The sequence below is a fragment of the Nesoenas mayeri genome, assembly GCF_963082525.1.
Source record: "Nesoenas mayeri genome assembly, chromosome: 5".
Classification (NCBI taxonomy): Eukaryota; Metazoa; Chordata; class Aves; order Columbiformes; family Columbidae; genus Nesoenas; species Nesoenas mayeri.
Genome location: NC_137548.1, coordinates 38,256,433 through 38,278,677, shown reverse-complemented (window position 1 = coordinate 38,278,677; position 22,245 = coordinate 38,256,433). Strand labels below are relative to the sequence as shown.

The 22,245-nt window shown below is 35.9% G+C and overlaps 1 protein-coding gene across 5 annotated transcripts in view; it reads right to left on the bottom strand.

Moving 5' to 3' along the window:
• The window catches only part of PCNX1 (pecanex 1), an 86,268-nt gene that overhangs the window by 15,161 nt on the left and 48,862 nt on the right, over window positions 1–22,245 (bottom strand). For all 5 annotated transcript variants that reach the window (XM_080344852.1, XM_080344848.1, XM_080344849.1 and 2 more), the window contains 18 exons: window positions 22,001–22,218; window positions 20,756–20,909; window positions 20,000–20,032; window positions 18,815–18,986; window positions 15,182–15,292; window positions 14,635–14,726; window positions 13,308–13,417; window positions 11,474–11,579; window positions 9,918–10,010; window positions 8,192–8,342; window positions 6,738–6,879; window positions 5,490–5,667; window positions 4,981–5,089; window positions 4,242–4,371; window positions 3,108–3,166; window positions 2,177–2,392; window positions 1,513–1,766; window positions 590–820 (listed from right to left, as the gene is read on the bottom strand). In XM_080344852.1, coding sequence (XP_080200978.1) covers window positions 590–820; window positions 1,513–1,766; window positions 2,177–2,392; window positions 3,108–3,166; window positions 4,242–4,371; window positions 4,981–5,089; window positions 5,490–5,667; window positions 6,738–6,879; window positions 8,192–8,342; window positions 9,918–10,010; window positions 11,474–11,579; window positions 13,308–13,417; window positions 14,635–14,726; window positions 15,182–15,292; window positions 18,815–18,986; window positions 20,000–20,032; window positions 20,756–20,909; window positions 22,001–22,218 — 2,559 coding nt within the window. The remainder of the gene's footprint in view (window positions 1–589; window positions 821–1,512; window positions 1,767–2,176; window positions 2,393–3,107; window positions 3,167–4,241; window positions 4,372–4,980; window positions 5,090–5,489; window positions 5,668–6,737; window positions 6,880–8,191; window positions 8,343–9,917; window positions 10,011–11,473; window positions 11,580–13,307; window positions 13,418–14,634; window positions 14,727–15,181; window positions 15,293–18,814; window positions 18,987–19,999; window positions 20,033–20,755; window positions 20,910–22,000; window positions 22,219–22,245) is intronic.

Below are 22,245 nucleotides of genomic sequence, written 5' to 3'. Positions count from 1 at the left end.
CTGTTTTGACTAGACCACATACAGTAAGAAGTCACAGCATTCCTCTACAAACATACTAATGCTTCTATTTAAAAGGTGGGATGTTTTGCAGAGAGGAATAGTGTTGAATATGGGATGATCATTTCCACAAGCCAATAATTCCAGTGATCCAAAGGAATGGTATAGTATGACCACTAAGAAAGAAGTAGCCAGTCTTATAAGCCGACAACAGGTATTTGGGTTTGAGGGGGTGGTTTTAGGAGTTCTGTTTAGATTAGAGTTGATTTGTAAGCACTGACATATAAACACAAATCATCAAGTCTATAAACATACCCTTTTGCATCTAGATAAATGCCTAAGATTCAACTGATTTGAGCTGGTAATGGAAATTCATTAATAAAGAGGTTAAATCATACACTACTTTGCAGTACTTATTTCAATTCACATCTCAAGAGTAGAAGTTCAAAACCACTGAACTATAAATTAATATTTCAATTATAAATGTTCATTAAAAAAATCAATATTAAGCCTGCCGTAAGTCAAGCGAACAAGAGAAAAAATTAGACCACCTTAGAATAGCAGATGGCTTTCCTCACACATTCATACTCACCTTTTCTCTTCGAGAGCAGCAGTATTCTATCCAGTTCAAATATATCATACAGAAACTCTCTCTTGAGATCCCTGCTAAACGGTGGTCATAATCTTCATCAATATTGGGGTTAAATGTTGGGTCTACATCAACATAATTGCGGTCTGTGCAAAACCGCAGTCCTTCCTGCATCGTCTCATTAGCTAACCATTCCTCTAGCTTGGGGGATGTTGTGACGTAATAGATGATTCCCTGAAACAGTAGTAGGTAAAGATGTGAGTCAGTATTGCAACAACAACAAAGTCAGCAGTCTCCACTGTTTCAACTAATTTGCATTATTTTCCTGGTAATGAACAAAACTGATACACAGTAGCAATTAATTAGCTCACAGATGCAACAAATTTGCACAAAAGACATAATACAGGTTTGTATAGAGGCATATTTTACAAAATATGTCAAGACTTCCAAAGAATGTGCTGAAAGAATAAGGAACGAAAAAAAGGATGAGACCGGATTTCCTGCAATTTTGCAGAAAAAGGGATCTTAGAGCTGAAGGGGTCTTAGAGCTGGGCACGGTTTTGGACAGCCTTTTAAGACAGATGCAATTTGGCTTTCTCCAAGAGAAACATACTGTTTAATGTTTAACTTACAACACAGTTATTACATTTGGGTAACAGCTTTGAAGTATCTATTCCAGCTTCAGCTAGCTTGTGTCCCCTCTCTGTTCCAGACTACAGGGTCATTGTCCTGCTCATGGTCCAGAGTATCAAGTAACCATCAGTACAGCAAACTCTATCCATGTTTGATGAAGGTGTTCAAACATTAATAATATGCATCACATTCTATCATACTCATTAAATACATTAGAATTTCAAGACACGAAGCAATTCCGAGATGTAATCCAGCCAACCTCCCGCCAAGGGTTGTACTGATGTGAGACGCACCTTCACATAGTAAGTGGTGAGAATTTTCCGGAGATCAAAGACTTGAAGCATGGAAGCTGCACTGTTGTCAGTGATGCTATAACCCTCCAGAACATACTTGGTCACAAGCACTTCCCAAGCAAGCCAACGCTGCCCAAAGGCAGCATTAAAGGAAAGCATGTGAGGGAGGTGGCCTGGTTCACAGCAACAAAAACCTTCATCTTCCTCTACACCTTCAGTGATGGCCTCTACTTCTCGTTGCTGGCAATAAGTTCCTTAGGAGAAAATTGAGAAAAGAAGAAAGAGTTGAACACTTTGAAACACAAGTCAACATAAAAGCAGTCGTAAAGTGTTTAGCATCCAGTCCATCTCCAACTATGTTTCTGTAACACCAAGTGAACTATCTGCCAATGAACACGAAAGATTCAGATAGCTTAATTTATCGCTCTAGAATCACATTTTAGTTAGGTGTCTCTAAGACAATAATCATGGTGGTCACGATGTACTAAAATGGAAAGAGAGACTTAGCATCAACTCCATTAGAGCAAGCTAGTTTTCCTCACAAACAACAGAGGTAGAAGCCCATTTTCACATCAATTAGTTTACAGGATAGAACTGAAAATAAGTTAACAAAGCAGAAGTCCACTTTTTAGTACAAGCAGTTAAGGTTGTGTAACATACTCACCTCTGAATTCAAGCCCCCTCAGCTGGAAGGTGACCAAGCCATTTCCTATCTCTATAAGGTGTACTAGTGCATTGAGGTAGTCAGAGGCTAGGATGAAGCAGTCCCCAGTACTGTAGTTTCCCCACCGACCCAACAACAAGTCTCCACATAGGCTGTGCTGAAGAGAACGTGTTAAATGTTCGTAGAAGATTGAATTCAGGTTGTTATCATCTGAACCTGCAGAAAGATTGGGTTTGGGTTATTTTCTGAATCTGCAGAAAAAGTATTGAGCTTGAATGTCAATTATCACTTCACATTGAATGTACACTTTTCTTAACAGCAACATTGTTTCAAGGTCATTCTCCACCCACCCCCTCCTTTTTTTTTTAAGGGACAACTACTCCAAATGAATACTAAGTGACATTTAGTATTTCTGACCAAGTTTTCCCCTCCTTAGTCACTCCTCCATTTTCCAAATTATTCTTTCAGTTCCACTCATGCATCTCACATCAACCTATTCCACATAAAGTGCAAAAGCAAATGAGCACAGAAGTACCTCAGTAATGACAGCTATACTGGTCTCACCACTGTGACATTGAGATACCGTCAAATAACATTTGGCTTTTTTTAATTACTTAAGAAGAATAAAAAGCAAGACAACTTTATGCATACTGCAGTTACAAATGAAGTAAAGCAGACATGCACAAAGGGAGAAACAAAAAAACTTACAAGAAAGTCTAAGGAATAAAGGAAAATAAAGATGACAGGAGAAAATAACAGTAGACAGAACAGGAAGGCTGGGCATAGTTGGAGAAGATCAGAGGGCAAACTGATCGCAAATCCTATAAAAATCCTGTAAAAGCCATTTAAAGTTGAAAAAACCACCACTACCAAAAACATATATCCACCTAAAAAAACCCCAAACCCACCAAAATCAGACTAGGAAAGCTACCTGGATTTCGATCAAGCTGGGAAGCAAGTCTTGTATTTGAATGATCCACACGCTTCGTGCTGAAAATAAAGTATACTTAATACAAAATGTATTACCATAAGAAAATCTAAGGGAAGAAACTACTAAAAGAATGAAAATGTTGCAAAAATATTCCCACTGACAGTTTCTAAAAGTTACTTTAAAATCATTTTATATTCAAATATGCTGCACTTCTCATATGTAAAAGTATTTTCTGCCTATAATACCATTATGATGCAATATCTAATACAGTTTTTCCACAGCAGGTAGGCATAGAATAATATTTAGCTCTAGATATAAGTGTATATAGTATATTTATCTAAGAAAATAAAGCTTTAGATGTGACAAATAAACTTAATTATTAAATTGGCACAGCTAAAGTTCCAGTAGACTATACTGAAAGGGCAATTTTCAGGAAGTTATTATTTCACTGGCTGAAGTTAAAACCTTCAATCTTTAACATAACATTCGGAACATTGTATTTAAACTGTTGTAGTGTCAGAAGGGGAAAAAAGGCAATAAAGCAGTGAAATGAAAAATTCTCCATGAACACCAGAACTACCCACTCATCTTGCCCTATGCTGTTTATTTAACATTTCACTGGTCTGATCTCCATCCACAATAGTGAACATCAGTGAAATAAAACACAAGGAGGTATCATCTGACATGAAGAATCTTTTACTACTGATCCCACCTTGATCAAAAAATATTTCAAGATTTTTATACTGAGGTTAGTCAGTTTTAGCTGTGAATTGAGCACTAATGAACACAGGCCAATTGTAGTTATGAACTACCTCTGCCAAAACATTTTTGTATATAAATTCACTTCCCGATTAAGATTGCCCTTTACAATACCATAATTTTTATGTAAAAAAAATACCAGGGGAGCATACCTCAAAGTAGAAATTCCTTAAGAAGCTAAAGCAAATGCTGCTAATAAAATAAACAGCTGCTATAGCATTTCAGAAACAAGGTCATTGAAAACTTTCACTGCTATAGACTAGTTTTCCCTGGGAAAAAAATAGCACCAACAAAAACAACCAAACTAACACCTTTAGCCATAGTTATATTATTATTAAAAAAAAAATTAAACTTTAAAGGTCTTATTTCACTTACTTGTAGTCTCTCTCCCAGAATTTTACAGGCCTGGCATATGAAGTGATAAATATTGCACTTCCTAGAAAAGGGTTCAGTGGAGTAGAGAAGAAAGCTGACACAGCTGCTTGGACAAACAACATTGCAGAATCTGTAGGATAACAGAATTAAGGAAAGCAAAGCAACAACTACGTTTTTTCAAGCTTCTGTGATGGTACCTGAAATATACAGCAACACCAATTAGGAGCAAAACAAAGTCTCTAAGAATTTTTATGCAAAGTATCTTTACAGCATCTCCAACAGTAAGGGGATTACGTTTGTTTTTAAAAACAAAAATAGGTGAAAATTTGGCAACAGACAGTGATTATTCTCTTCCTCAAAATTCTACAGAAAATGTTATTAATAACTCACTCCATTCAAACCAGTCTACAGAAGCTTAAAATGCAAAACTCAAGAACTAAACCCAGAGTTAGTTAACTCTTGAAAAAGGGAATGACTGTCAGAGGAAAAGCTGTGACGTTTTCATAATGAAATAACTCCTGCTCCATGTTTTTGTGTCAGAATTCTATTCCTACTCTATTGGCTACTGTATAATTCATAGCATTGTAGCAAGGCAGAAAGCATTCACAGTTTTTCACGAATACTCACTAGACAAACCTATTCTTTCAGTAGATTTAGCCCATAATACATAATCCATTATAAAGCAACATTTGGAAGTTATACACAACTTCAGGACGAAGTTTGCATTTTCAAAGGATACGTGGCACAGCAAAGGGCTGGGCGAAAGCATGGAAGGCAGATCCCCACGTGATCTGCCAGGGAGCAATGTAGGTATATACAAATCTCAATTTATAAAAGAGTTCCCAAAGCTATAGGAAAAAAGAAAAAAAAAAAGATAAAAATTAGTGATTTGGCTGAGAATCAACATGCTTTGCAGTACAGAAATACCCCAAGGAATTTACTGGTTACCCTAGAACTCTTACGGGTCTACCAGAAGCCTGGACTTGCAAAAGGATGTAATAATGAAGCAAGTGGCATAATATGCACTTCATTGTTCTACTAACAGAAACTCATGGGATGTTTCGAAAGCTACATACGCTTTCTCAAGCAAACATAAGTGCTTTGGAAAGGAGAAGTCTTGGCCATCTTAGAGCATACTGATTACAGTACCGATAGGACTGATGATCTGGAAGATTACCTATCAGGTAGGACTACCTGCTTTCCCTTTTTGATGACCTGAAGCACCTAGAAACAGAGAGTTAAAGTTACCTTGCTGAAGAGTATGGACATGAAGAAGAGATCTAGCAGCATGGTCTCAGTAAAACTTTTGTAATCAAAAGTAAAGAAGAGCACTGTGAAAATAACAGTGACATACTGGCACGTCGGGCTACTGAATGATGAACGCAGTAACTTCAAGCCAGCTATTGTGATCATTAAAGCACCCAACCTGTATAAGAAATTCAAACAAAATAGTTACTTATCTGCTGTCTGAAAGGGGTTTAAAGACAACCACCTACATTGAATAGTTTGGCATTGTATGACAGCAACAAACTCAAGGTTTGGAGTTGGGGGGGGTGCTGGGCAAGTCAGGTTTGTTGGTTTGCTTTTTTTTTTCTTAAAGACAGCTTTACAATTTTTTTTTTTAATGTTAGTACTCAAGTCTTTCTATCAGTACTTTCAAGCCAGTGTTCAAGGATTAGCACTATTTGTACGAGTTTCACTAAAAAAAATAATAAAAATCAGAGGTGAAATATCCCTGTACTCTTGGAAAAAAAAAAAAACAAAACACCTCGTCTTTAACTTAGGTTATGCATATTGAGATGCAAAAATGCCATAAGTACTCCAGATTAATCAGCAAGAGGACATTTTTAATGAGCACTGTGTTATTTCCTGCATAACTATACTGCTCTAGCTGATACTGGGGGAATTGCAACTTAATTATAAACTTACAGCACTAATCATTTCTAGAGATAGTAACTGGCACATCAAACAGTTATAAAAATAACATTAAAGTAATGTAATGGCAATATTCCTCCCAAAGGTCTTACAGTGACAAGAGTAATAAACCCCAAGGAAGAACTTACTACATCCAAGGATCTAATTTAGACCTAAAAAAAAAACCAAACACACCCTCCCCCACCCCAAAACCAGAACATGCTATCACTGTCTTGAACTTGCAGTCCAGATAATCATATTCTAGACTCTGAAGATCAACAAGGAAATTCTAATATCCCAATACCAGATAATTCTGCAACATGCAATCTTTATAGTATATGCTATGAATTTAATGATTTATCTTCCTGTGGTTTCCTAATTTAACACTGTAATGCTCCATTCAGTTGAAGTCAGCAAGGTGACTCGGTTCTGTAAGAGCTTTGAAATAAAGTAAAATATCTATTCCTTGCCTTAGTTTTAAGGCAACAGCATTAACTGTCTTCCCATTGAGGTCAGAACTCACCATTTAATTTCCCACCACAGCAGACATACTCAGATTACTTGACAGCCTTTTCTACTTACTCAGTATCCAGTTTCTTTGGACTAGCAATATTCTTAGCGCTGCTACTAAGCTCATTGAGGACTATCAGTGGATAGATAACATTCTTCTCTACAAAAAGGAGCCAAATGTGAAGTTTCTCAAACCACATAACATGTGCAGCATCTATCAAGGTATATTAAAAAGAAAAATATCAGATTGTACTGTTAAATCAAACTCAGCTAATAGAATAAAGATTCTTGATACAAGTAATTTGTTGAACCAAACATTAACTGTATTCTCGCACTGGACTTTCATTGTTTTCTCTAACTGAAATAAAGAGAAGCTCCTTGTAAGCTACTGTTGGTATACCCAGTAGAGTTTTACACTGCTACACATCCATACAAAATGTATTATAATTTAACAGTTTGCAAGCTTCTTGCTCACTGCACATGGCAGGAAACAAACTGGTTTGCCACTTCTTCAATAATTTCAGGACCGATACTGCTGAAGCTGTTTGACATTACACATCTTCTCTCATGCAAAAGGATGTTTTCCAACCACATTCAAACCAAAAGATTTCTGGTTTATGACTCCACAATATAAAAGAGCATATGTAACCTGCCAACACAAATGTCTGAGACATTAGAACTTCTTTGATGTCCTACAATAATTGCAAAATATGTTACAGGACTGCCATGTTTCAAATTGATGCAAATGAAAAGGAGAAAATTTTACAAGGCAGTATAAATATAGCCTGGAAGAGCCTATGTCAAAAGTTATATTAAACACTGCTGCATACATAAAGGGTTAAAGGTATACTTGGAAGAGGCCAGAAAAGGGGCCAGCCCACTTTGCTGCTATGAATGACTGCACATGCCCAGATAAGCCCCAGAAAAAAAATGAAGTTCATTTTCTATACCAGAAACCATAAGGACAACTAGTCATTGACGCAGCTTTAACACGAGGTACAAGTGTGTGTCTATGCAGATCAACTAGCAAGACTGGTCCCTTAGTGTGTTTTACCATTAGCAGGCTACTTGCACTACTTTCTATTGTTAAACATGTCAACAATACCATTAAGAATCAAACCCATGCCAAGGTGATATCTGACAGTGTTCACCATAACTAATCCTCCAGAACATTTGAAGACATACTATCTTGAAGAAATATCTAGTGAAACATACTCTACCTTTATTAAAAAAAAAAATATTGAGGCAATTATTAGGCCAAACTTCACAATTTAAGATTTTGAAGACTGCTTTAGTGGAACTGCTATGAGATATTAGCACGTCATGTATTGTCAACATCAGTTAATAAATACATAAAATGTTGCTGAATCAAAGCATGAGAAACTGAGAAAATAAGATATTTCTATACCAGATGTCATTATCTACTGCACTGATGAGAATAAAGAAAAAATAGAGAGTATCAATAAGTAACACAAGTTGGTCAGCAACTATAACAAGTTCAAGAAAGTGTTATGAATGATACTTACTTCGGACTTCAAATTGATAGTATTCCTTGGTTTTCAGCAACGGGTGAGAAAAGCAATGCCAAGGAAGTTGCTTTCGGAGTTGAGGCAGAACATAATGGGTCACAAAGCCTACCGTACCCACCAATGCATAGAGAACATAACTTAAAATAGGCTAAAAAGAAGAATTGGAAAAATTAAGGTTTGTGCTTCATAAACGAAATCATACACTAATAATGTAATACCTCTTCTAGCATCTAGGCAAGTGCTCCTGTATTAATTAGTAAGTTGGGAACTGTTCTTCATGAGAAGCTGTACTACAAACTTTTAAGATCAAAAGAAAAATGCCTGTGAGAGAATAAACTGTCTTCTTCTAACAAATTTTCACTAAGTTGAAAAGCATTCACAGTACAAATAATACACTGATCTTCCTTCATAGTCCATTGTTTTTGACCCATCTCCATTTCATCTTACAAATTATAAAGCTATTATCCTTTCATAGCTAAACCCAATTTACATTTCTGTCTGCCAGATAAAAGGAGGTATAAGCATAAGGAAAAACAAATCATTAGTCTCCTGAGAAGAAGGTGAATAAGAAGTCTCCACCAAGACTGAACTCCTTCACCAAAGTCATAAAATAGTACTATATTAACATGGTATGAAGGCTGGATTTTACAGTAACAATTTCTAAACATTAACATTTTCCCTATATTTCTATATAGGGTACAGCAACATTAAGATTCTGTTACCTTGTTATAAGCTCTTGATTCAGAAACTCCATGAAGCCTAAGCCTATTAAGCTACAGAACTGGTGAAGAACATATAGCCAAATTTCTCAAATGTGGGAGAACGCAATCAAGGAGGAATGCTGCAGTCCAGCCATACAATAGAAGAGATATTTTCCTTAGAAAAAACTAGTACACCTGCTTAAACAGGACACTTCACCTGAAAACCAGGAAGCTACCTGCACACATGCTTTTTAAAACTGGTTTCTTACTTTAACTGTAGGTATCAGTGGAAGGGTAAAATCCTTCTAAATACATGCAAGAAACTTTCATTTGCCTGACATACGGCTGTCCATAAGCTAACCAATGGTTCCATTGCAGGAATACCAAAATAAGGAATTCAGCAATTGCAACTCCTTAGGCAAATGCCTTTAAACAAATGCAAGCACAGGATCTGATCCCATATCATCATCATCAAGCAGGAGTCACAGACGCACATTAAAAGTATCTGAAGTAGCAGTATTAGCTAGACAGACAAGTAAAAAACTTGAAACTCAAAGGCTCATTCAAGTCCTGTAAATAACCATCCCAGTGCAGGGTACTCCCCTACACTAGAGTCTACACACAGCCACACTAGCATACAATTGCTGAGTTCAGCTCCTCAATCTTTCAAAAAAGTTTAAAAGGTTTGTTTTTTAAAGTTTCATTTTTCCTTACTCCAAAACAATATTGACACTATTTAACTGAAAGGGATGAAGCAAAAGGCAGCTTTTTTTTTTTTCTTCAGAGACTAACATAAAACCCCAGAATCTAAGAAGAAACTAGGAAAGAGCAGGGAAAGAAGAGGTTTTAAGCACACAAAACCAGAATGTAAAGATCTTCAGTCATATACTTGTCACACTATATATGTAAAGACCATCTAAGTCTAGTCAGAAGACACAATGCACCACACCGGGATAAGCCTGATATCACATTAGAATGATCGAATACAGAAGACAAATGGCAGACATTATAGAACAGCTTACCTGTAAAACTGTAAATACCGTACTGACGTGAATTGCAAAATAGAGTACACCAATGACTATACACACAATCAGGTCAGACTGCAGTCGTTCACTCTGGGGAGTCAAAACAGAACAATTTTAGAAAATACCAGCTTTGGTTGTCCTCTTCAGACTCTTTATACCCATCAGCAATAACTGATTAAAGATTTTCAAGTTATGCCAGTGTTAATTACTTCCAGTGAAATGATGAGAAAGTTCACAACATAAATATTGCAGTGAGGACCATTATTTCAAATGAGTTAAGTGGAAAGACACATAGCCAAAGTCAAGCATAAGAAATTAATATACCAAATCATTCTCTCATTCTGGACTGTGATGGGGTATAAAGACCCTCTGCAGCACTGATGGAAGAGCTGGATGTGTGACCCATTTTCCCATTTGTGATCTAAGAACTTGCTTAGACTGTGGGCCAATTAAGAGCTCTTGAAAACAGCTGCCTAGACAGAGCCAACAACTATTTGGAATATCTAGGCTCTTTAATCCTTTTATCCCCTTCTCTGCAGGAAGGTGAAGGATAGCTTTGGAATAATCCTGAGGAATGAGTCTGAATTTCCTGTTACCCCTAAAAACTGAACATAAACTGTTGATTACAGACAAAAAAATTAACAAAATGAGTCATGCCAGACTCAGTCACAAGGGGGCAATACGAGCTTAGAGCCACTACAACTCGAGTCTCCAGGATTAGACCCGTTCCCAGCTCTAAATACAGTACTATTTATTTCCAGTCCAGAAAAATCATTAAAAGGAATAACTACCCCAAATCGGCCAGGTAATTACAGAGAGTAGTTATCGGTGCAAGGCCTTAACTTCTTGGGATACAACTTTCCTACAGGATTATTACCCTACAGTCGAGACGTACACAAGGTTAAATGAATATTCAAACTTCATTTGTACATGTTAAACATAAAAATCTCCGTAAGTCTTTTTACTTACTGCTCCACTGTGTGAAAAAGAACAAGGTTTAAATATTACTACTTTCATAAATACTTAGAGTGAATTTGTACTAAAAATTCAGAGTATGTGCCAATGTAAACAGAACAGGTTATGTCTGCTCTTAAAAAATAAAATCACAAAAAACCCATAACCGTTTCCACCATTTTTATTTTCTGCTTCTGGAACAGCGAACACAAAGGTCTTCCTCACAATTACTACAAATCCTGAGTTAATACAGTTTTGCCACCAATAACTCTTCCCCACTAACTTCTGTACAAAAGCAAGTACCATTTATTACTATCAATATGTCCTAGAAGAAAATCCTCAATGATACTTCACTGAATTCACACTATGAAACTCCAACTCCCACATGCCTCCTTTTAAGTAACTTAAAATGCAATATAGGCATTATACTCTTAGTGTAGTACATCGGTTCATCTGCAGATTTAAAGAAAACACTGATATCTATTCTAATTAACACCATGGTATTTAACAAGTGTTGTGAGCCAAGATCCAGACTGATGCCATACAAACATAGTAAATGCTTAGACTGAATTAAAAGAATAATTTAAAATCCTACTTACCACAGAATTTCTAAGCTTTTCAGGTAAAGGATCTTTTACTTCAGACAGAGGATCCTCAGGGTTTTTGTCTTCAGAATTAGGAAAAAATTTTGATTGCACTAAAGAGCTTTAAGACAGAGAAAATAGAAGCCATTGAAAAGCATGTATTGTTCTATGTGGTTTTAGAAGAATAACAAAGTCAAAAGTTCTATTACAAGAAAAAATAATCCTGGTATATGTAGTGCTTTCACATGGCTGACCAAATTTACACAGATGAGATCTCAACATGATAAAAGAATTAGTTCTCTGGTTGTACACAATGATCACCATTAAAGATAAGTAGCCAGATGTTGTTCAAACAGCAGTTTCTCCAGTACCAAACAGGTAACTGAACAAATACTGAATTTTAAGTGGTATTCTTAGCACTCATGAAACAAAACTTTAGTTCATAAATAACTGAACAGAAATGTAACTCAGAGCAAAGTTCACAAGCAGTCTATTTGTCAACACCAAGTAGAACACCAATAATTCCTTGTTTTAATTCAAACTTCAACTGTAACCCCCCCAAAAAAAAGTATCCTGACTAAATAACTAGCTGTGCCGATCAGACTACTACACGCTTCACAGACCTTGCTGGTACTAAAGCCCTAAAAAACCAACAACAACAACAAAAAACAACAACAAAAAAACCCACCACACTTATAACCTAAGCTTTGAGAAGGCCATATGCAGCACTGCTAGCTGTATCTAAGTGTCTTGCAACCCCTCAACATGATGTTTCTTATAATACCCTGTGTGGTATAGAAATGTCTAATTTCATCTTACAGACAGGAAGATCACTACAGAATGAGGCCTAGATCTTCAAAGCCAACTACATATTGCAATGTTTAACTGTGCCAGATCTGGCTAAATAGATACACTTACAGGTCAAACAGCATTCAGACTTTGGTACTTGGAAAGAATAAAATACCAGGTATTTAGGGACAAGGACCTCATACCAATGGAGTAAAGTCACCTGAACTAAGTAACTGGACAAGGTTTAGTTGCCAGCCCAAATATAAGAATTTTTCTTCTGTGTGAATACTAACAAATCATTAATCTCCCTGTTCACAGAAGAGGCCACTCACTATCTATTCCTGACTACTGCTTATCAAATTCATCCAACATTATGGCTAACTTAAGTCCAAGTTCAAGCTCTGCCTAACCCAGGTGTGCGATTGAGCATCTATTGGCTATTCTGTGGGAGGTGTTCCTCCTACTGGAACTATTCTGTTTTACACCTATAATTATTAACCAAATCAGAAATACTCTCATAATCAGATCAATACTCCAACTCAGAATAGCAACATGAATACATGTCTCCCCACGCTAGATAGGAATGCTCATCATCAAAACAGAACCTTATTTTGCATCTGAGAAGAAGTTAAGTGAACAACTGTTTTGAGTATGCTTGCAAGATGAGAACACAGTAACAAAGTGAGAGAAACAGTTCAAAAAATCCACATCTGGGCTTCAGCTTAAGCAAGTGCTTTGAGTACTACTTTAAATACACAATAGGGCACAGGTTGTTCAGCACAAATGTGCTAGCAGAACGACAGCACCTGACTGGCAATTTAGAGAACATCAGCAGGCAGTTAGATTTTGGCATGCAAGTGATTTGCAAGAAGTCACAAAAAAAAGTTGTTATTAGTGGAGAAACTAGTTGCAAACCTTGAGATTCTCTCCAATTACTGAGCCAATATCATACTATTTTGGATAATGCTGGTGACTACCAGTTCAAACAGTACTAATATCTACCATTATAAATAACATTCCCTTGCAACTTGCTTCTTCCTTTGGAAATTGAGTCACTTACAAAAGTACAGAAGGGTCACTGCTTTGTCTGCTGAGATGATACGATATTGCCACTAACAAACCACAAAATATGGAGAAGAGAACTGGAATATGCTGCCCATCCCAAGAATCCTGGAGACAGAAAAGAAATGTTAATAAAAAAAGAGACAGTCTATAACACTTATCTGACACACAAGAATTAAGTATATTGTAGTAACAGAATGGAAAAGTTAACTACAGTTCCACAAAAATGAAACAGGACTTTTAGCACAAAAAATATTATTCAATATTTACCTCTGCCTAACTACAGATCAGATATTCTAATATAGTGTACATCCCTTAAGCCTACACCATCTTAATCATTAAACAGTCAGTTTTTATAACCTTATGAAGAATTTCCTGCATTCCTTGAGACCACAGGTTCTTCAGAGTTTAATTTAGTCAGTTATTGATTTTCAAAGTTATGTATGTTTTTACTCAGATTTATCTTTTCTAATGTGCTGAATTCAGATTAATCAAGTGGTTTTGTTTTCATGATCTGTACTGGGCCTGCAAAGATGAGACAGTGATTCTTTGCTAAAGCCCATTTATCTTGAACAGACATGTTTACCAAGGCTAACGAAACCAACATACAAATTCACAGAAAGCTCATGATCTTCTGCAGGCAAGAGTACCACGGGAGTATTTCCTCTATCAACTTATTACTCTCTGCACCAAGGCGGAAAAAAGCCAGTCAATTCTGAGTTGGAAGGTGCACATGCTACAATTAATTTTGAACTGAGACAGAATGGCATTTCAAGCAAGGAAAAGCTGTTTGGTTGTGGGTTTTTTTTCCCCCTCCCCCTTTTTCCAGCCAACTGAACATTTTAGATACGCACGCATCTTCACTTCGACACTACAAACTATTTCCTTGTTTCTTTTCAAGTAACAATTAATCTGAAAAGACTACTTCTGGTTTGAAGCACTGGAGACAATACTCACATGAGCCATTTTGAGAGGTTAATAAACCAACACATGAAGACTGTGCTAGAAACAAGCTGCTTATGGCATTTTTTTTTTTTCAGGAATCAATGTAGAAAGAAACTGAAGGTAAATGTCATGTTTTCAGCCAAAAAAAACCCACCCCATTAGTGCAGGCACAAATCATATACATTTTAAAAGCAAGAAATCTGCGTTGTTCCTGCATTGCATCTCCTTTATTGACAGCACAGCTGAGCAAGTATAAAACCCTATCAAATCACACTAATATTTCTAATTAACTTTCTGCATATTTAGGTATCTAAGGTACTAGGAAGCAGAAAACATAATCCAAAACATGTATGTTATGCTGTGTCTAAAATTTTGCTCACCTTCAGGGCACCATAGCACAGTCCATATAACAATGCTACTGCCACAATACTACAGATAAAACTGTAAAGTGCTGCAAGCAGGCTTGTGGTAGCTGAATTTCATAGAAAAGAAAGAAAAAAAGTGTTATGTAACTAGGTTAGAATACGAAACACTTCAGATTGTTTAAAGACATCAACTCCCTAGTTGCAACACCCTCCTGACATTAAAAAAAATCCCACTGACAGCAACTACTCATATTTTCCCCTACAAATGATCTTTTAAAGAGCAATTTATTCAACAGTAATACTATGGAAATCATTAACAATGTCAATAGAAACCAGTTGAGAAGGAAAGTATACTTTTGGACACTTACTAGGGCAGTAAATCTACTTCTCAATCAGAAGACCTTTAGCCTTTTCAAAATTAGTATTCTTTGTTTAGAGTGTAGTAATACAAATAGTGTAATTGCTAAATTTTTAAACTAGCCTACTAATCTGATGGCTGCTCCTAATCTAATGGCTAATCCTAATGTAATCTTTTGCCACTTACATAAAAAGCAACACTCACCATTGCCACCGAAGACATGAATATCCAGCTGTTCACACAGATACATCACAAATGTATTCACCTGAGGCAGGAGACCAATGAAGAATACTATAGGGAAACATAGTGTAAACACTACGGAGAAAACAAATAGTTGAAAAAGTGGTGAATAGGAAAAATATAGCATGATAATGTACTCTTCAGTTTCAGTTCTAGGATATCACACACACCCCTTGACTCAACATCACTGAAGTACTTCTACAGTAAGCATACATTATATAAATCTCTACTTCAGTGACTCAGAACTGACTAAATATAGAGGTTATATAGACCAATAGTAAGAAGATTTCTTGTACTTCCATTTTAATCACTGTAGAAACCAACACAAGCCAATTTCGGCTTTCCAGTTTTATTTAGCAAAGATCAGCCAAGAGTGTTTACAGATTAGACAACCTGTAAATTTTTAGTCATTGTAAATTAGACTTATCCAAGCCTAACTGTCTGTCTGGAGTTACTGGAGCAAGTTAACACCAGCCATATGGATATAAGAGGCCAAGCATTTAAACTCTGGGTTTTCCGCCATTAATAATGTCTGACAATTTTACTCGTTTCCCCACACCAGTTCTGAACAGTTGTAATCCTAAATGATTTTTTAAAGGAAAATGGATAACTGTATGAACCATTAAAACTTATGCAAATTACAGAACTTAAGAATGCAAAGATAAACAAATGCCATTTAATTTTAATACAGAGGATGATGTGTCCCAACCTATACATTTCAATTACTTTCCATCTTAAGGAATAAAAGGAAATAATATTTTACATAACTATTAAGTAGTTCAGACATAATTCACAAGCAGCAGCATATCGTAAGTTCTAGGTTTTGAGGGACAGAAGCATCCAAACAACAATAAGCCTAGCAGCCAAAAATCTAGCAGTTTAGGGAATATTTTCTAAAATCTTATTGATTTCTAGCTTCAGTGACAAACTGAAGAAATAGGTTTTAGAGTAACCTGTAAAGAATCACAAGTCTCAATTTTTGTTTCTACCTTTATATTCACAGAAAGACTGGATACTAAAGGATATCACATTAGAAATATTTACAAAGAGATAGGTACTCAATCTGATTTTCTTTCTTCCTACTCCTTTGTAAAGTTAAATAACTAAATGTTGTTTAAAATCATGTATGTTCAGAGCTTTGAAAAAAAACACTGAGTTCTGCATCTTTTTACTGATACAAATTAGGAAATGTAAGATAAAGGACCAGATACTCAGAACCTGAAGAAAATTTTTTTTCAGAATTCTCAACTCAGAACTTTTATCTCAAATCATTACACTCAAGAAAGCTTGCATAAGAGGCAAAAGATAAAGTATTCTCTCACTGACAGGCTGAAAAGATGTTTCATGAAGGCCTGTAAGTTGAACTATCTTGTGCCCATTGCAAATAAAATTACAGAAAAGATATGAAAATACATGATTTATAGAGTAGTAGAAAGCCAGCATTACTAATGGCTTTTAAAGCCCATAACAGATTTGCTCTCTAATGGGGACCACCAAGGTGAAAACAAAAAATAATTGTTATAAATGTGGAGCATATTGAGACCAAATGATCAAGTCTAATATGTGGGACACAAAATAAATAAATCTATGCCAGTCCTCACTTGTCTGTTGGCAAGGACACAGCAATTATGTTATCTAAACACAAAGTTTGCCTTGCCCTGCACCTGTGGTGTTCTAGTGGTTATGCCTGGGAATGGGAAAAAAGGCAGCTGACTTTATGTTTGAACAAAGCATGTTTGCCAGTAGCTAGCTTGCTTTGCCATACACACTTTTTGAAACAATGCTCCAGCAACATTAAGAGTTGCTGAAGGTGAGGGGAGGGAGAGAGAGGGAGGGGGTTACACTGTGGTGGTGTTGCCAGGGGAGAGGGGCAAGTCTGGGTTTTTGTTTTGTTTTTAAGAAATGAGAGAGCTGTTCTAACAATCTGATTTTTACTGGTAGAACTGCTAAGAAATCGTAACCACATAAGCTGGTGCAAGATACCTAAGAAGAACAGTAAAACATAAGGATCAAAAAACATTCAAAACTCTTGAACTAAGTAGTTTTAAAAGCTAATCCCAAAATGGACATGGCCTAGTAAAGATGCCAGCACGTCTTTTTAAAACTGAAAAAGACTCTTAAGTACTTTTAAAAGTAGGTCACTTCTATAATACAACACAACACCTACACATACATGTCTGTATTACCTTATGGGGATACGAGTATACATTATGGCAAAATGACTCAAGGTGACAGGAAAGGGAAGAAAAGACTTCTGACATTGACAGAGTGTAAACAAAGGAAATTAGGCCAGTCTTATATATTGAATGAGTCAAAAGTATCTGCTGAATTAACTTATTTTTCCATCACAGATACAGAATGAAGTATGCCAGTGCATTAGTAGATCCACAGAATCTGTAGAAAAGCACCTTTGGGAAAGCCTAGACAACACTCTTTTCATAAATAAGAAGCTTTGACCATTTCTCTCTGGATGTTTAAATGCAGATTTACTAGCACAAAGTCAAAGGGAGAAACAGTATGAGGTATGAAATTCAAGATGTTCCTAAAATCAAGTAACAAAAAAAAAATTACTGACTGGCATTCTGGGAATTAATATTAATTAATAAGTGAATTTTTAAAAATACATATGAAGAATCAAAATCAATACCAAGTTTTAATTTTTCTTGGACAGAAGACTGCCCAAGAAGTGGAGGCATGCAGTCAAAACATTTTTAACTGCTGCAGTTTTTCATGCACAGCTATTTTGTCACAACTGAAGAGCAAGTGTGTTCAATTTAGATTAATTCTTAAGAGATTTTCTTTCTCCTCCAAAGAAGCGATCAAAGAGGATCACCAAGAAGTTCTGCTCCATTAAAGAACATGCATGAAGTTAACATAAGATGGTCTTCAAATGGTCACATTCTTTCCCTCCTTTCTGTGGGCTCTGCCTGAGATTAAGTAGCTGCAACTATCTTCAATAATTTTCTAAGTAAATAGTGGGTTTTGGGTTTTTTGTGGTTTTTTTTTGTTGTTGTTTTTGTTTTGTTTGGTTTGTGTTTTGTTTTTTTTTGATTGTTTGTTTGGTTGGTTTTTTGGGGGGGAGGCGCTGTGAGAAGGATGAAGTATTTAATGCCAGTAGTACTGTAAATGCACTGTGCTGCTCAGAATACAAGGAAAGTACCTTGTACATCCCAAAATTATATTTTTGGTATTGCTGATAGGCCTGCTCTGAGAAGAGACAACTTAAATGAGATTAAATCTGTCTATAATGTTTTCTAAAATTGTATCCCTACTGTTCTACATGATTGCTAAACACAATCTGATTTAAGAGAAAATCTACTCATTTGCCACAAGCCCCTCTAGAGAGTATGAATGAGTCCAAATCAAAATGTTTCTTTACCTACTGAGCAACACCTCTGCAGTTTGTTACAGCAAAGCTATAGAAGAGGGGAATTTCCCCATAAACTTCAAAGCGAAAACTACTCTTCAGAAAGGAAACTTCAATTAACTGCATTTAAAAGGTGATAATGCAACAGTGTAATAACAAGATGCAGAGTGGAGAAAAAAAATTCTACTGTGGCAAAGCAAACAATTCAAATCCATGAAAAAACCACTCACCTATAACTAAGTCCCTGGCTGACAGCAGCAGCAAAGGGTTGGTGAAAGCCATTCCATACAACCTGAATCTTGTTGTAGATATGTTTCTGCTGCCATAATCCAACAGCCAAATAAGACCACAACATAAACAGAAATATACAGGCCTACTATAGGCTATGATACGATTATGACCCTGTTTAGAAAAAAAAAAAAAAGAACATGTTTCATTATTAGCACAATGATAGTTAATATTCTGTTACAGATAATTTCACAACCACAATCATTGTTCATCAAATAATGTGCTGTCATCTCAACATATCCTTAAGTTTTGTTAAGGCATTGCCTTGCAGCATATGGGGTTTTTTGTGGCTTCAATATAGCAGGGACACAACAATTAGATTGAGTTAGGCCAAGATACATTTGCCCTTACTCTCCGCTAAGTTTTAAAGTACATTTCTTGCAAGCCTAAATACCACAAAAGCTCTGACTAGGTTTCATAAGCAAGAATGAATAATTTTGAAGAGAAAGCAAATAAAGTTTATTATGCAGATACTGCTCCTGCTAGGGGAAAACAAAACAAAACCCTGTATTTTTGTGTTCATTAAAACATACAACTTATTACTTAACATATAATAAATGACTTGCTGCAGAGGAATAATGCTTTTTCATATCTTATTTAGGACAAAATATCTTGTCTTGGCAATCTAGCAGATGCACAATAGAACATAAACGTATTGTGCAACACTAGCACACTAACATTTCCATGCTCAAATGTTCATGCTCACTAGAGCATTGCATACTCAGCTTAGAGTGGAGAAAATACGGCTGTATGCGCACTAGGACAACTGAGTGATCTACAAAACCAGAATAGAACACCAGCGCTGTGTCAGTTCATATCAGCATAGCAAATGACAACATTAAGAATACTTCTCACTATAATTGCTTGAATACTAAATATTCATCAAAAACTCTATCATGATATGGCTCTATAGCAAGAGCTAGGCTTAGAACAGTGAAGACATGATTTGCTAAAAACAAACAAAGCTTATGGGGTGCAGGGAATAGTATCAGTTCCCTTCTCACACACTAAGACAAAATAAGCCTCTTGTGCCTTATAAGAAGGTATGTAAAAAATGTCAAAGATCAATTCTCTGTGGAAGTTCTACATCTACAGGATCAGTACAGTGGCACGTGGCCGTGACTTACATGTCGAGGGGAAGAAGAATCTGGCTGAACACTCTGAAACCAAAATGGAAAGAGGAAGGTTACCCAATCTACAGATAAGTCCATTTACTCCTCCCCCCATCATTTCTTGATTTAAGTTCTTTTAAAATCTATAATTAATTTTACAATTGTCAAACCACTCTTCAGCCTTTAAATAACGCAATGTATTAAACCATAAAAATCTGTTCAAAGAGTATGTCTGTAGCCAAAGTTTTAAAAAAAGCCCTCATTTTTAAACTTCTCCCTCTTTTAAAAACAAAATGTGCTAGGCACTTTAAATCAATTTTCATCCTAATAGTCTAAGCATAAGGAAATAAACAATCATTTTTAAATTACAAAAGTACTATTAACCGTTGTCTAATATGTCTAACCTACGATTCTGATAAAAAGATACTTAGATATAATTGATTAATATGAATTCAATGAGGTGATAAAAAAAGAAAAGCAAATCAAAACAATAATAAAGTTAAGTTTGTAGGCTGTTTTGAACCAGTAACAATGTACTCCTCTTGGAGGAAATAAGTGCATGAGAAAAAAAAAAAAAAGGTTTAACAAACATATGCAAAAGCATTCTAATGAAGTGACCTTGCATGACTCTCTTCAAACTTTCCATGAAGTTGAACTTTAGTCACTTTTTAAATAATAAACATGCAGGTTTTTTTCCTTAAAGCTCTAACCAGCCTGCAACACCCAACTCAAGTTACTTATATTGTTTCTAGAAAGTGAAGATTAAAATACCTTCAATAGTGAGTATTGACAACTGGCTATTACCAGGCAGAACTGGAAGACCCAAATATCCTTGAAAAAGCCCTCTATAAGAAGGACAGAGCCCAGAAATGCAACTAGAATAGCTAGGATGACAGCTAGTACGTTTTCCAGGATCTCACGATTCCTGTATCAGAGAGAAAAAGAAAAAAGAAAAAAAAAAAAAGATGGAATTAAAAGCTAATTATGTCTTGAAAAAGCTGGAAGGGAACACTTCGGGTCAGAAGTTAACAAGAGTTATGCTGCTGGTGCCAAAGTAGTTAAGAATAGATTTGAACTTGCATAGACTACACTAGTACACTGACTTTTAGCAAAGCTAGGAGCTACCAGCACTGCAATGATAGCTCAACACAATGAGTATCTTATGGAATTGACCTTTAAACAGCAGAAGATAACTGCAGCAGATAACTTAGGAAATAATTCAAATGCTCAACCAGAACCATGGTCTGTAACGTAAGTCTATATTCAAGGCCCACACAGGATGATTACAAGCCTGTGAAAAACATATGCAAGATAGCCTGCCTGTATATAATCTGTCATTCATGACTTTGTAATGAAGAAACTAAAAATACTCTCACTGAAAAAAATATGCCAGTGGAATAAAGAGAATTCCATATGATATTAGTAGTGCTTAGGAAAATAATTAGCAGTGATTGTGCCTGAACAGAAGCACTACTGTATTGTTTATCTCAAGGAAGTTTATTACCAAAATTTACATATTCCATGTATTCCAAAAGCTGAGGGTGTCAGATTGTCACCTTCATTTTATTCTACTAGGTAAATGCAGCAGGGACAACAGGCCACACTATTAGATGACCCTTTCGAAAAAAGCTTTGAAATAGCTGGTAAATTCTCCCTACTTGCTGAAATAATGTAAGTGCATGCCAGGTTCTAGGCCCTTTCAGTAAGTTTTTTTTGAAAAGGTTATTTTCTAGCTTTAAAGATTAGCAACAAATCACTCTTTTTGATCAAATACTCTATCATCCCACTCCTGCAAAAGTGAGGGTTGTTTTTTTTCCTTCATATTTTCAGCATCACCAGAGGAAAAGGGAGAACAGCCTTCATTATTTCCATAAAACTATGTTTTGTATTATTCTTTAATCTTTAAGTATAGTAATTAAGTACAATCCTCTAAAGATAGCTTTGTATGTATTACTTGCAGTCCAGTTACCATTTTTGAATTGTTACTTTGAGTCTAGTAACATACAAAAATCTCACCTATCAAATAAAGCCAGAAGAGTTAATCTATCAAAATTGATGCTAATCCAAAGCTTAGGCAGGATCCAAAAGCGATAGTACTGCTTGATTTTCTGAGCTGCTTCCTCTTGAGTTTGCATGTGGTCCTGAAGGTCAGGGCTCAGATCAATATCTTGCTGCTCCAGCAGATCTGTATCCATGGTCAGCAGCCTGTTCAACCTGATCTGAGGAAGAGAAAGCTAAAAGAAAGTCAGTATTAACATAAG